At 43.3% G+C, this 16,354-nt stretch overlaps 1 protein-coding gene across 4 annotated transcripts in view; it reads right to left on the reverse strand.

The window, feature by feature from the left end:
- Nucleotides 1-1,655: 1,655 nt before the first annotated feature.
- bnipl (BCL2 interacting protein like) overlaps nt 1,656-16,354 on the reverse strand; it is a 45,004-nt gene continuing 30,305 nt past the window's right edge. For all 4 annotated transcript variants that reach the window (XM_067975925.1, XM_067975926.1, XM_067975927.1 and 1 more), the window contains exons 5-10: nt 14,124-14,297; nt 12,893-12,995; nt 10,667-10,798; nt 10,079-10,165; nt 6,005-6,103; nt 1,656-4,219 (exon numbers count right to left, since the gene is read on the reverse strand). In XM_067975925.1, the coding sequence (XP_067832026.1) occupies nt 4,180-4,219; nt 6,005-6,103; nt 10,079-10,165; nt 10,667-10,798; nt 12,893-12,995; nt 14,124-14,297 (635 nt within the window). In that variant the 3' untranslated portion in view covers nt 1,656-4,179. The remainder of the gene's footprint in view (nt 4,220-6,004; nt 6,104-10,078; nt 10,166-10,666; nt 10,799-12,892; nt 12,996-14,123; nt 14,298-16,354) is intronic.

A 16,354-nucleotide genomic window follows, 5' to 3' on the forward strand; every position in this document is an offset into this window, starting at 1 on the left:
ATTTGAGTTTACTTTCTCTCTTTTAAGTATCTTATGTACCTCAATAAAGATCCCTCTGACAAAAGAGAGCAAGAAAGGTTGTAGAAAGATTTTTCTGATTACAATATGCTGTCACACGGTGGCAGTGAAGATGAAGAGTTGGGAGAGGCAGAGGACAGTTATAAAATTCTGAAATATCACCTTTACAGGAACAGTATTTCAGTGTAATTTTGTACTTAATAGAGCTACATTAAGCTCCAAGAAAAACCAACAACATTGCAAAATGATGTTGCCAACTGATATATCATATAGTTTGTACTATATTTACATGCTTTATTATTTTTAATACTTATCCAATATGAAGAAATTCTGTGGGGTATAGTGCCAAGTGTAGTACAGATCTCCCATGCCTAGGAGAAAATGGAACAGCTAAGAGAGGTGTGCCCAGTTCATGGCAGTTCACAAGTACGAGAGAATGTGCAAGGGTCTATCTGGCATCCATAATTGTTCCATTGGGATGTATTAATGTCCCTTATACTGCTTGACCAAAAGGATAGAACAGGGAACAGTCCCAATCTGTGACTAGCCATTAGCCGGTGTCTAAAGAAAGCCTCCCACTGTGAAGGGGAAGACACAAAACCTCTGTTTACCCCAAGTGGCATTGGTTGAGATTGGTAATGCAAACTATGAGGACAATTGTATGCAAGAAAAAGCATCCTACCAAAGCACATTGGAATACCAACGTTCTTCACAAGTTGTTTGCAAACTAAAGCAGTTATGTCAAAATGCATTTGTCTAGCATCCCAACCTCTTGTATCTCTTATGCATAACAGCACACTGTTAAGTCTCAGGGGTTTTCTGATCACCAAGAGGATTTAGAAAAGAGTTGGAGTTAACTGTTGGGTTTCTAAAGCAAAGTGTGCTCACACAGTAATGGTAGCCTGTGAGAAATATTTGTATGAGGACCACTTGAAGGGTGAAAACCCAGAAGTACAATTCTGGATTTTGTCTTCCAAATTTGAGTTGTATCAGGAGAGGCCATTTTGAGCTGCACACCACTAGGGTGAAGTGGTTGTAGTGATAGTGGAAGAGCAATTTTAGGTGATGAGTTCCAAGAAATTGACTGGCACTAATGCCATTTGGCATCAATACACTAAATAGGTGCAGTGATAGCAGGACTCTTAAAAATGGCCAGAGGTGCAGGGGAAAGGATCTATCACATTAAAGCAATGACCTGCCAATCCCAAATTAGCTCAACCCCCACATCACAAAATAAATGCAAACTGCCATGCACTACAATGGTAGTTTGTTCCAACAATTTGGCAATTTTCAACACTGCCAAAACCAAAACCACCCTATTTCTGCCTCTGCCAGAAACTTCTGTGCATCAGGCATGGATTCCACCCAATTCCCAGCTGCTCACTCAGGCCGAACCCAACAGTACGCAACCAGAGTGTCCAGTTGTTTGCAGAGAGCGCACTTTCAACTGTAAATGCTTGGGTGTAATACTGGTGACTGCAGATCTATCACTGTTAATGAATTCAGAGCACACACAAGAAGTGTATCACACAACATTAAAGCATAATGACTTAAGTACAATTTATCTTATAATGCATTGGTACCAACATGCTAAATAAGACTAGCAAGAACACTGTGATAACATTCACACTGCAGGATTAACAATTGTGATGTTTATTACTCCACCTTTATCAAGAATCCTTAATTCAGTTGATATATTGAGAATTTCTATCACTAAGACAGTATTAGAGCAGTTTTTTTTATTGACATGCAGCTCTTTCTGACTCAGTGCATTATTAAAGTGAAAAATGCTTTCAGTAACAAAATAATGCTTTTTTAAAAAAAAACACAACTTAATTTCTTTAAATATACTTGCTGGTAGCAATGAAAAAATTGTACAGACAGTAACCCAGGAAATGCATGCATCTCCCCACAAATGAGTACTTAAAGTATGGAAAGGAGGGAAGAGAATTTCTTGTTCAAAGTACTCTCCTATTGTCTGCTTTAAAAAAAGAGAAACTTTTTTGTTCATGCTTGCCTCGTCTACCTTTTTTTCCTGGGTTTTGGCAGCTCTGGGCAGGTTCTGAAGTCACGACCCTCTTCCCCCCCCCCCCTGCCCCCCCCACCCAGCCACTGTAATCACTGGATTCCAGGGGCTCCAGTGAATCTGGAGACAAGAAGAGACAGCTCAAGACCAGAGTGATCTCTCCTGGACTAGTTCTTGCTTGCCTAAGGGTGGGGAACTTTCCTGTGTTTTCCTCCCCCTAATTGGCCTGGGCTTCTATCTGTCTTTTTTCCCTCTCCCAGGACATTAAATGACTCTGGGTAGGCTGGGGAGTGTATGGGAATCACAACTGTGTGGGACAGGCTGGATGGACTAGTAGGCCTTTTCCTGTCCATCATTTTTCATATGTTCGAGAATTCTTTATTCAGGTGAGAAATTTGACGTTTTCAAAAAAAAGTCAAGCTTTTTTTAAACAAACGTTTTGTTTTTTTTTGTTAAAAATGGACAATGGGGGAGTGGAAACAAAAAGCACTCCCCCCTAGACTTTCCAAATATATATACATGTATATTAAAAAAAAATATATAAATGGCTTTCTCCTTTTTCCTGAGGCTTATTATCTTAATATGAACTCTTTCAGTATGGGGGTGGGGGAAATTATCCAGGGCTCAGAATTCTCTGCAGTTGTTGTTTATTGCTCCCGTCATGATCAGGCAATGCGATTGAACACGTTTGGGGTGAGACAACAGACAATGTCAAGTTTTCTCTCCCTGCCTCTACGTCGAGGCCGATAACCTTCCTCTTACTGGCAAAACGCATCCCTCCGCCATAAGCTAACAGGTAGCTTGGACTCAAAACATCTGACCCAGGTAGGTTGGATTAGGGTTAGGGTTAGCGTTGTTACCACAAGACTATCTGGCCACCCAACACTTGCCTCTTAGATTCTCAAAAATGGAGTTTCCGTTAAAATTATAATAGTTAGTGGTTCAAAGCCCTAAAAGGAAGGGAGAAACTTAAATTTTTGGCAATAAATGTAAAGCATATATACTGGATATCGATTCAACTTTTTTTTAAAAAAAGAAACGTGTGAAACTAATAGCTTGGCTTGGGAGAGGAGTTAAGATAAACCCTCTCCCTCCTCCAACACGTTACCAAAACAGCAAAGCGTTTTAGGTGGACAGTGTTAACAGAACACATTTCTTGAATATATAACCATCGGATTTGAGTCAGAATTATATTGTTTCTCCTAGCCCTCCAGTCAATGAACTATTCACAAGATTATGAGACAGAGGAAGGCCATTCAACCCATGCGAGTTAATACAGTAAAGAATCAGCCACCATAATCTCCCATCACAGCATCCCCACTACCTTACCCAGAAACACATCCCATCAATTGATCACTTTATGAAGAACTTCCTGCCATCATTTGTAAATTTACCCCTTGGCAATCGATAATGTTCATTGACAACGGCATGTGTTGTCAGACCCAGTGCTTACATTGCCTGTTCAATTCATATTATCCAATGGAAAAGCTAATACAGAAAGAGGGCAAAGTTTGGCGATAAAATTGAAGAATTTTGACAATTTTCTCCAATGGAGGTATTGATTCCCAGCTATATACACTCCCATTGGCACTGCCAACCCCCTTCACCCAAGTTGCCGCTCTTTAGGTCTGCCTTTACACAATGAGTGTTAAGCTGTTCGAACCATGGGTGCCCTCAAGAGTTCAATCCTGTTCTCACCCACTGTCCACAAATAAGCACTTTCCAGCAAGAATCACTGGAGGATAATCAGGAGTAGGAACCCAGGCCATCTTATCCCTTTCCTAGCATAGGGGTGCTGAGGCCAACTCTATTGCCTTGGCTGAGATCAGCTAACTCAGCACGCATTGGGAATTGAACCTATAACCCCTGGTCTGCATGTTTTAGTCATTAAATAAATCAAGGCTTCGCTCATTTTTTTTTACAGTATGCTGTTTAGAGCGTGGTGGAAGGAAATTTACTTTAACCTAAAGTAGTACAGATTCTGCAACACTGGTCTTGAAAATCTTTTTTTTTTAAAAACATTATGTGCACCACTGTTTACTTGTATTTGTCATTCAGAAAATGTCTTTTCCTCATTAGATAGAAAGCAATCCAGTAGAATTCGACACACACACAAAAAAAAAATAATCAGACTTCTAGAAGTTTTCTGAATTTCCATTTAACTGTTCGTCCAACCTGTTGAGGAAAAAGAGAGGTTGTAAGTAAGAAGAAGAAAAACTCAAGGCCATTAGGCTCTTGTAGTTTGGCACTCTAGTGCTCGGACTCACTCGAGACATCCAATGACATGCTGAATTCCCTTAATGTCTCCAACCGCACCAATTTATCTGATAAAAGATTATTCCAAACATTTATCACCAATTGAGTAAAGTTTTTGATCTAAGATTTGCTTTGAATCTACTGTACACCAATTGAAATCCTTGTCCTATTGTCCCCCTTTATGATTTATTTATTATTGAGTCCAGCTTATCTATACCTTGAGGTTTCCCCCTCTCCTCCCTTGAAGAACTTAATTTTCTCTAAATCTTTCCTCGTAGCCCTTTACACTCGTGATCAGTCTTATTGCTCTGACCTTCACCCTCTCCAATGCACATGCATCTACTTCGGAGAACATAAATGGAAAAACATTTTCTTCTTGATAACCACGCAGCCATTTTGCGCAGATGACTGGCTTGCCCTCCTGCATGCAAGATCCTGATTTAAGTTGAGACATCCACACTTCGGCCATTCCTACATTAGTTTTCCTAATCTATATTTGTGTCCAATTTGCTCCCTTCTCTCTTGAAGGCATGTTAGAGTACGATCACAACCAACTCACTGGTATGTCACCCAAGTCTCCATTAAACATGTGAGCCGCAACAAGAGGTGGCAGGCTATTTAACCATGGAGGGAATCACAGCTAAACCTAATGCTGTCCTCACACCTTGCAAGGACATTGATCACAATCAAGAGTGAGAGCCATCATTTCCAACCACCCCCCCCTTTCTGTACGGCTTACTGTCACAGAACAGTGTTTACCAACTTTAGAGGAGTTCACACTTGGTCAATTTTTTCCCCTCCTCCATGGAAGGCACTAGGTGTGGTAGCCTAGTGGTTATGGTACTGGACTAGCAACCCAGAGGTCAAGTGTGAAAATCCAACCGTGACGAATTGTGAAATTGATTTTTTAAAAAAAAATCTGGTAATGTGTGCAATAAAAAAAACCCAACTGGTTCACGAATGACCTTCATGGAAGGGGACCTTACACATGACTGCAGTTCCAATTACGTAGTTGACTCAATGACCTCAGTGCACTGAGAGATGAGCAATAAATATTGCATTTCTAGTGTTGCCCACATCCCATGAATAAATATTTTTTTAAAACTCATGCAGGAGTACAGTTCTACTAGCCAATGTCTAGTACCTCATCCAGGTGGCCCCTGTTCATGAGAGAGTCTAGACAGAGGGTGCCAGGCTATTCGACTGTGGTGACACCACATTTGAGGCTGATCCTGTTCACACGCGAGGATTAATGGAAAGTAATCAGGAGCGAGAACTCTGACTGATATTTAAGTTTTCTAGTGAGCGGGTGCCAAGGCCAAATCAGCCAAGATCAGCAGAAACTGGGGATCAAACCGGGAGTTCAGTCCAACCCTGAAATCTTGGGTGGCTTTCTGTGTGGAACAGACCTTTGCATGGGCGAAAGGAGCTCGTAGCAATCTAGTAGTTATGCATTCACACACATACACTGTCCTCCCACAAATTGGCATTTAAACAACAGATTCACTATTTGAAAATGTCTGGTTTTGTTTCTGCAGCCAGAGAGAAATGCTGAGCAGAGGCCATATTAACCCTCTTATTAGCTCCTTGCCCACGGATGATGCACGATACTTAGCGCAGAGGATGCTTTAAGAGTAAAAATTAAATCGAATAAGGAATATCATTACACAAATTAAATAGAATTGCAATTTCAGCTATACTTACTCTTTAATGCATTCTGGAATATGTACATGTTGCATGGGAATTAACTGTGAAAGTTCCCGAAGACTACTTACAAACCGGACTTTTCTACTGAATTTCGTACTGCACAGGGAAAGAAAGAGCAGCATGTTAGCAGCCAGCATCAGTCACGTGAATAACAGAAATCTGGGAGGCCTCTCACGATTTAAGACTATAGAAATCACTTCCTGCTTTCTGCGCTGCTAGTGAAAGAACAGAGAAAAAGAGAGAAAAAGAAAAAAAAAAGCACCACAGGACTTCCCAAAGCACTTTACAGCCAATTAAGTACTTTTGAAATGTAGTCACTGTTTGCGCACTGCAAGCTCCCACAAACAGCAAAGTGATAATGACCAGGTAATCTGTTTTTTTTTTAGGTGTTGGTTGAGGGATAAATGTCGACCAGGACAACGGGCTAACTAACCCCTTTGCTCTTCTTCGAATACTGCCGTGGGATTTTTTACATCCACCCGAGAGGGCAGACGGGGCCTCGGTTTATCATCTCATCCAAAGGACGGCACCTCCGACAGTGCAGCACTCCCCAGAAGTGCCGGCCTAGATTATGCGCTCAAGTTAGTGTACAAAAAGATCCACTATGGCATTGCTCATAGTAAATTATATGGTATGTAAAACTGTGACGTGAAGTAAGCGTGACACAGGGATTGAGTGTTACACACAATACATTTAATATATTATAGATATACTTAACATTTTTAAAAATCAAATTACGTCTTATAAAAGGTAGGTGAAATACAAAGTAATATAAGCATGGTCAATGAGATTCCCTGGACTAGTTTCGATTGCTTATGCGGGTCGGAGAGAATTTTCTCCCCACTAACTGGCATTTATCTGACATTTTTGCTTCTCCCAGGAAATTACATGGCATCTGGTGAGAAGGGGGATATCTAATCAATGATGGTTCGGGTATCGCAACTGTGTGGAGCAACCTTGATGGACCAGGTGGTCGTTTCCTGCCCGTCATTTTCGTGTGCTCATTTTTCGTCTCTGTTTTATACCAGATTCAGCACAGCTGCTTCTTTGCGAACATGTCCGCATTGCAGAATTTAAGACTGCAACAGCAGCCCCCTCTTCTCCCTCCCCCGCCACAAAGATGGCTCAGGTAGTGAGGACACTGCCAAGTTTGGGATTGAGCCATGCAGAACAAGGTGTGGTCAATCCTGATTTGTTGTCTCAGGCAGGGCCGGCAGGAGGGTGCTAAAATTAGCCTCCGTGCCCCTGGCCAGGCAGGGGTTGGGGAGAGGGAAAAGAAAAAAAACCAGGTCAGAGATTACAATTGCAATCTGGTGACCTCTCCCTGTTTTAAAGTGCACCGTGTGGATATCAGGCAAGAACGAGAAGGGGCTCATCTGTGATGCCTCACATGGTAAGTAGCTTGCCAGTACTTGCTGCACAGGCTCGGACTTGAAGAATGGCCATTCGGGCAAGGTACTGGAAGGCTGCCACAAAGCCGACACCTTCGGATGGGTGGGGTAGGCAAAAAGCTGGGATGAAATTACTACAAGTTTATTGAGGAATATGCTCTTGATTTACACAATAACTTGCATTTATATTGCATCTTTAACGTAGTAAAACGTCTCAAGGCGCTTCACAGGAGCGTTAATCAAACAAAATTTGACACCGAGCCACATAAGGAGATATTAGGACTGGTGACCAAAAGCTTGGTCAAACAGGTAGGTTTTAAGGAGCATCTTAAAAGGAGGAGAGGTTGAGACATGGAGAGCTTTGGGGAGGGAATTCCAGAGCTTAGGGCCTAGACAGCCGAAGGCACGGCCGGCAATGGTGGAGCAACGAAAATCGGGGATGTGCAAGAGGCCAGAATTGGAGAAAGGCAGAGATCTGGGAGGGTTGTAGAGCTGGAGGAGGTTACAGAGAGATGGGGGGGGCGGGCGAGGTCATGGAGGGATTTGGAAACAAGGATGAGAATTTTAAAATCGAGGCGTTGCCGGACTGGGAACCAATGTAGGTCAGCGAGCACAGGGAAGATGGGAGAACGGAACTCGGTGCGAGTTAGGATACGGGCAGCAGAGTTCTAGGAAATTCGCAGCCAATATAGGTTACACTGTCAAGTGCACAAAATTCAAAATTGAAATTTCTAAAGTCCAAAAACTCTAATAGACATCTAACGTCAGGTAAAGACCCCAGTTTATTGCAAAATCACTGTGAGGAAGTTTAAGGAAAATAACATAAGACGCATGGCTACAAGAGCAGGTCAGAGGCTGGGTATTCTGCGGCGAGTGACTCACCAAAGCCTTTCCACCATCTACAAGGCACAAGTCAGGAGTGTGATGGAATACTCTCCACTTGCCTGGATGAGTGCAGCTCCAACAACACTCAAGAAGCTCGACACCATCCAGGACAAAGTGCCCCACTTGATTGGCACCCCATCCACCACCCTAAACATTCACTCCCTTCACCACCGGCGCACAGTGGCTGCAGTGTGTACCATCCACAGGATGCACTGCAGCAACTCGCCAAGGCTTCTTCGACAGCACCTCTCAAACCCACGACCTCTACCACCTAGAAGGACAAGGGCAGCAGGTACATGGGAACAACACCATCTGCACGTTCCCCTCCAAGTCACACACCATCCCGACTTGAAAATATATCGCCGTTCCTTCATCGTCGCTGGGTCAAAATCCTGGAACTCCCTACCTAACAGCACTGCGGGAGAACCTTCACCACACGGACTGCAGCGGTTCAAGAAGGCGGCTCACCACCATCTTCTCAAGGGCAATTAGGGATGGGCAATAAATGCCGGCCTCGCCAGCGACGCCCACATCCCATGAACGAATAAATAAAAAAAGGAACAAAAATTAACAAAAACTGTTTCACACACAAGACCCGAGATTGTGCGTGGGGGAGGAAAGTCACCCATCATCAGTCACCGTGTTATACAGATTGGTTTTATATGTTTCTCTCTCTGTCCTCGTCTATGATTTCCCTGTGTTAAATACAATCCTGGTCTGAGGGGACAGATGGGTGATCTGCACCCGGCCCTTCTCCACTGCTTTTCTATAACCAGCTGCTTGTAAAGAGCAGGTGCCAACCAGCCTCTTAACCCTTTGCATTGCACACATGACGGGCCATCGAACCCAAGAACACGTCCGCATGGGGATTCACAATACACGCCTTTAAAATAATGCAAGGCACAGATGAGGTTGAAGCAAACAAGCTATTTAATCGTTCTCAATGCGTGTGAATTTTGCACTAGTGTCTTCTAGTCTGATGCTCATTGTCCAAATAGACATTAGAAAAAAACTTCTCCGCTCCCTGGCCCCAGGATAGAAATCTTGTGGAACTGCCTCAGAGAAAGTAGCAGATTCAGGATCACAACACCTTTAAATGCAGCTGGATCGCCATGACAGGGGGACGGCGGAAGCAGTTAGTATTGATTCATTCAAATGCAAATCAGATTGATTTCTTTCAGAAAATAACATTTTGGGATACAGTTTATGAATAATTTGAGACATGACATGTGGCTTGGGAAGAACAGGTGACTTTGGACCTATGATTCCCAAAGCTCTCCACTGGGGACTTTCCTTGCATCATGTCTGGGTCTGTTGTAGACCAATTGATAAGAGATTGATTGCTGTGATTAGTCAACAACTCCATTATCAGTGTATCGTGCGACTACCAGGATGGTAGAAGGCGAACTAGGTGGACTTTGGTCTTTCTTCGTCTAGCAATTCCTATGTTGAGAAGCGGGATTGAGGATCATGGGGGGCGGGGGGGGAATCCGTTATCATCCCTAAGGGGTGGTAGAGAAAGAAACTTAGATAGGGGATCAACGAGTGACATGGGAGCGAATGATAAAATAATCATACAGATTCTGTATGGAAAGGTCTTGATGGGACAAATGGCCTTCTCTCACTCTGGATTTTATGTTCTTATGCAACTCGTTGGCACAAAAAAAACCCAATCCCATCTCACAGAACATTCTGCCGTTACCCCATCAGAATGGCAATGAGTTCCCACACATTGATAAAGGTAGTGGGACAGGTAGGAGGAAAATTGAGAGAGAAAGGGGGAGAAAGGTCTTACCTTATAAAAGGCCGAGTAATAGCTAATATCACCTTAATGAACCACGTTGGATGGACAACAATAAGAGATTTCAAGTTTTTCCGTAACCTAGTGCGGCCAAAAAAGAAATAATTGGTTTAAGGAACAACTTTGCCAATGCTTATTCTTAGAACTGTTGGCTAAAAGGCTCATTGCATCATTTTATTCATTCCCAAGAGCTCAAACTGTAACTCCTTACTTCCTTCTGTATTCCTTTAAAGCCCAACCTTGATCCCACCTAGCCACCACTTCCTGATTTACAGACCCAGGCTCTTGACCTTGATTTCTGAAACAAGAGCTCAAATTAATAAAGTTAACCCCATTTGCCCAAAACAATAAATAAAGCAAGAACTACAAACAGTCACGACCCTATCTATAGTAATGTTTCGAGAAGACGACCATCTAGCCTACCCTTTCCAAACCTCTGACCAGGTTCCCTACCACAAACCTAGAACGAGTAAGCCCTGTATTCCCTTTCCTAGGAATTCTTTTTTTAAAAAAAAAACACCATGGTTTTCTGTTCACATCAGTCTGTCCTTAACCCAATCACTCTAGCAACGAAAAGCTCACCTCCGGTCAATAGTCTGGTAACACTGTTTCAGCCAGCTGATGGATGGCACCCTGTTGCGTGTGGTGGCACCGTTTAAATACACAATAATATAATTTTCAGCCACCAACAATTCCAGAGTTCCAATAACATACCTGTGGGGAAAGAACAGTACTGTTATCCTGCTACTGAATCTTTATACTTATCAAGGTAAAGGAATGTTAGTACTGAAAATGTAATTTTTCCCCCCCCATTTTTGCCCTCTAGCATTTCGTGCTGTCAGGTCTCTCAAGTTAAATGCAGAATAAAGTCCCTCTATTCCACCCCAGCAGTTTCTTTAACCCCTAGTGTGCACTAGTGTGATATCCCACGAGTATAGAAGATTTAGGGGTGATCTAATTGAGGTGTTTAAGATGATTAAAGGATTTTAAAGGGTAGCTAGAGAGAAACTATTTTCTCTGGTGGGGGAAGAGTCCAGAACAAGGGGGCATAACCTTAAAATTAGAGCTCGGCCGTTCAGGGGTGATGTCAGAGTAGTGGAAAAATTAAACTCTCTTCCCCCAAAAAGCTGTTGAGGCTGGGGGTCAATTGCAAATTTCAAAACTGAGATTGCTAAGTTTTTGTTAGGCAAGGGTATTAAGAGTTACGGAACCAAGGCGGGGTAGATGGTGTTACAGAGCAGCCGTGATATACAGAACAGGCTCGAGGGGCTGAATGGCCTCCTCCTGTTCCTATGTTCCATTTTCCTCACTACTCATCACCAAGCAAGACTGGCTGAATTATGAATGCTTTTGTGATGTTGACTTGTGCTCACAAGGAAGTGGATTGAGACCAAATGTATTGGTGTAATATTTCTATTTCCCCACATCTCACCCTTAATTACTAACATTGACAGGTTAGTGGTGATGAGTGCTGAATTTAAACATTTTTTTTAAGCATGATGATCAGGGTTTCCCTGATGACACAGTTAGCAAAGCCACCGGCCAATGTGGAAGCAAATCATGGACATTAGAATATTCTTAGGTCCCGTACTGAATTATTTGATCTCAGCCAGCGCAACATCCTTGAATGGATGTTAGGTCGACACATTGCACTGGAATGGCAGGACTGACGTATGAGGAGAGATTGGGGCGACTAGGCCTATATTCACTAGAGTTTAGAAGAACGAGAGGTGATCTCATCGAAACATATAAAATTCTAACAGGACTAGGCAGACTAGATGCAGGGAGGATGTTCCCGATGGATGGGGAGTCCATAAGCAGGGGTCACAGTCTCAGGATACGGGGTATGAGGAGAAATTTCTTCACTCAGAGGGTGGAATTCTCTACCACAGAAGGCAGTGGAGGTCAAGTCATTAAATATATTCAAGAAGCAGATAGATATATTTCTTAATGCTAAAGGGATCAGGGGATATGGGGAAAAAGCGGGAACAGTGTACTGAGTTAGACGATCAGCCATGATCATTTTGAATGGCGGAGCAGGCCCGAAGGGCCGAATGGCCTACTCTTGCTCCTATTTTCTATGATTCTATGATTATTCCCATTGTTTAGGGTATCAACCAAGGCTCAGTGGGTAGCACTCTCGCCTTGGAGTCAGAAGGTTGTGGGTTCAAGTCCCGCTCCAGAGACTTGAGCAAAAATCTAGGCCGACACTCCAGTGCAGTACCGAGAGAGCACTACACCGTCGGAGGTGCCGTCCTTCAGACGAGACATTAAACCGAGGCCTCGTCAGCCCACTCAGGTGAACGTAAAGATCGCACGGCACTATTTTGAAGACGAGCAGGGGCATTCTCCCCAGTGTCCCGACCACTATTTATCCCTCAACCAGTATCACTAAAAAACAATTATCTGGTCATTATCACTTTGCTGTTTGTGGGATCTTGCTGTACCCAAATTGGCTGCCGCATTTCCTACATTTGTCTACACCTCAAAAGTACTTCATTGGCTGTAAAGCGCTTTGGGACGTCCTGGGGTCGTGAAAGGCACAATATAAATTCAAGTCTTTCTTTCTATTGTTGAATAACTTGCCAGTGAATAATGGCCATTTGGGAAACATAACAGAGGACAAGCAGCACCCATGAAACCCTAGCCCAGCCCGAGTCAGGACCTTCTAGACACGCGAGTAACACTCCCATTAAACTGACTAACCACGTAGCTTCAGTCTAACAGCTCATCAAAAGCAAGTAATCAAAACTGAAGAAGAGGAAAGGAAGAATTTTAAAGATCGGGGTACAAGATTCTGGTCATTACCTAAAGAGATTTTCCATTACATTCTCATAGTCAGGTCGACTACTTTCGGGCAAGTAGCACGAGGAAAACACAATGATTGCGGTTAAATTCTCGCCAAAGCAACCTGGAAGAAAGAAAAAGATTACTTATCCAGTCAGATCCTTCTTCTTTCCCCACCTCTCCACTGTTGAGGTCACAAAGTCATCAACTCCATGCTGTTTTGTTAATATATAAACAAATCTGCCATGACCTGCTCACAAGTCAAAGGATGGGTTGTTTTATAATGACAAGATACTACCATGTAATGCACGGTGTAATAGTCTATAGCTAAAGTGTAGGTGTGTGTCCTTTTCTGGCTACAATTGTTCTACATTCTTAAAATTAATGGGAAAAGTCAATTAAAGGTCAGACTGGCTTTAAATTTGCATGTGAACCAACTGGCTGCAAGAAATTCGCCTAGAATAAATTTGCCTATCGTTAAGCACGACAGATAGAAAATGTATTCTTCCGCGTTCTTCCAACGTGTTTTTTTTAAAATGACCATTTTCTTTACTTAAAAAGGGTTGCTTGCCTTTATTCTTGAGAAACTAGCTTAGTTTGGGCTCGATTCATAGTTTATGCTAAGCTAGCTGATGTCAGCAAGGACAACAGCTGGGGTGCTACAGTTGGCTTCGGCAGTGCTGGGCTGGGAGAAGGGGTGGGTGGGAAATATCAGCCCGAGTTCCCGCTCCTAACTGTTAAAATCAATAAACCCTGCTAGAAAGCACAAGTGCATGGACATTGAGTGAGAACAAAGACCAGGCTTGGCTGTGATGCCTTCAGCAGTGAAATAGCCTGTCAACACTCACTGAATTGGCTCACACAGGAGGAATGGCTAATGACCATAGAAGCACACCCCGGAAAGAACCAACAGCTTTTGGAGAGGAAGAGGAGGAGGGGGGGGGGGGGGATGGAGAAAAAACTGGAATTCAACAAAAATGCATCCAAAAATACACAAGTTTTTTTTTCTGTAAACTATTGTGTCTTCTGCGCATTACCCTCGAGACAACAGTCTTCAACTTGTAGGCTTAACCAGTCTATAAGTTTTTTTTCAAAAAAAAATGAACCCATACTCAAACTTGGAGATTGGGTGGGAAAGTGGATTTGAGGTAGAAGATCAGCCATGATGTGATTGAACGGCGGAGCAGGCTCGAGGGACAGTATGGCCCTGCTCCTGCTCCTATTCCTTATGTTCATAAACCAGGAGCCTCACCTCCGTGAGAAATAACCGCCTTGTATGGATCCACAGCGGCCAAGTCCACCCGATATTCCTGCTCCCCGATGTGGAAGACCCTCCACAACTTGCCGTCTTCGGTCTCTTCATCAGTTACGTGCCCCTGGAAACTCTCCGTATCTGATAACGATCGATACACCCGTGGCAGATCATCTGGCCAGATTTATTTTTATTTTTTTAAAAAAGAAAAAAAAAGAGACAGCAGCGTTTAGGATGCAGAACAAGGAGATCCCAGACAGTGTAATCCTAACTCGTCTCGCATACGGTACAATGCATCGACACACCATGTGTGCAAACATGCTATTCAGGTCTTTCTCATCAAGTCACGTTACAACACCAAGCACGTTTTTCGATAATTTGGAGCAAAATAAAAAATCTCCCCCCCCCCCCCCCACCCCGTTCTGTACATTGCTCCTCCACTACAGCCATTTTAACCCTGGTACATCCAGGCAAATTTCCGTCTCCATGGGGCAGGACTGGTTCTATATGTTTTGAGCCCCAATTTCCACTACTCCCGTGACTTGGCCTTTCGAGTCCTGCTGCTGTCCCAAACCCGCCCCCAACTCCCAGAAAAATTCTTGCGGACACACAAAGGGTGGTAGAAGTTTGGAACTCTCTTCCGCAAACGGCAATTGATGCTAGCTCAATTGCTGAATTTAAATGTGAGAGAGATAGCTTTTTGGCAACCAAAGGTATTAAGGGATATGGGCCAAAGGCAGGTATATGGAGTTAGATCACAGATCAGCCATGATCTTATCAAATGACGGAGCAGGCACGAGGGGCTGAATGGCCTACTCCTGTTCCTATGTTCCTATAAGTTAGACACGCAGGTAAAAGACATTTTAAAAAATGGTGGTAGTGGGAGGGTGGAAACAGCAATTACAAGACTGACTCCACTCGAAAGGGGAAAAGAAGTGAATTATATACATTTTTTTTAAAAAGTGAATTTCAGAAAAATACAAAATTACTCTTCACTTCATACAGTAAACAACTATCCAAATAAAACACACTTGCAAGAATCAGAAGCAATTTCGAATTTAAAAAATATCAATTAGACACAGAACAGGAAATAATCAGATGTCATAAAGGGTGTTGTTACCACATCACTGATATGTGCAAGAGCGCTTTCGATTGGCTGTGCATGCAAGAAATCACTGCTGGCGCATTGAAATCAGTCCGCAATTAACAAATCTGTGAATCTGCATTAAGCTGATAAAGTCATAGGCTTACCCATGCTCAGGAGTTATGTGGGACAGCATGCATCAGATCGTTTAATCTGGGATGTCTAAGTCAACATAAGTGCAACTCGCCGGTTTATTTTCAAATGCCACTCCTGTATAATCTCCACTTCAAGCCCTATATTGCTTCAGTTGTGCAGTGCCTGCTGGTGACCAGCCAGTACCAAAACCGACCTTCATGCTCTATCTACTAGGAAAGAAAGACTTGCATTTATATAGGGCCTTTCACAATCTCAGGATGCCCCAAAGCGCTTTGCAGCCATTTAAGTACTTTTGAAGTGGAGTCACTGTTGTAATGTGGGAAACGCAGCAGCCAAATTGCACACAGCAAGATCCCACAAACAGCAAAAACAGCAAACAGATAACCTGTTTCAGTGATGTTGGTTGAGGAATAAATATTGGCCCACGACACCGGGGAGAACTCCCTATCTCTTCTTTGAAATAGTGCCGTGGGATCTTTTACATCCACCTGACAGGGTGGACGGAGTCTTGGTTTAACGTCTCATCTGAAAGACAGCACCTCCAGCAGTGCAGCACTCCCTCAGTTCTGCACTGGGAATGTCAACCTGGATTGTGCGCTCAGGTCTCTGGAATGGGACTTGAACCCACGACCTTCTGACTCCGAGGCAGTGTCCTAGGCCCAACCATCTTCAGCTGCTTCATCAATGACCTTCCCTCCATCATAAGGTCAGAAAAGGGGATGTTCGCTGATGATTGCAAAGTGTTCAGTTCCATTCGCAACCCCTGAGATAATGAAGCAGTCTGTGCCCGCATGCAGCAAGACCTGGACAACATCCAGGCTTGGGCTCATAAGTGGCAAGTAACATTTGTGCCAGACAATGACCATCTCCAACAAGAGAGAATCTAACCACCTCCCCTTGACATTCAACGGCATTACCATCGCTGAATCCTCCATCAACATCCTGGGGGTCACCACTGACCAGATACTTAACTGCACCAGCCACATAAATA

Source organism: Heptranchias perlo, chromosome 44 (assembly GCF_035084215.1).
Source record: "Heptranchias perlo isolate sHepPer1 chromosome 44, sHepPer1.hap1, whole genome shotgun sequence".
Taxonomy (NCBI): domain Eukaryota; kingdom Metazoa; phylum Chordata; class Chondrichthyes; order Hexanchiformes; family Hexanchidae; genus Heptranchias; species Heptranchias perlo.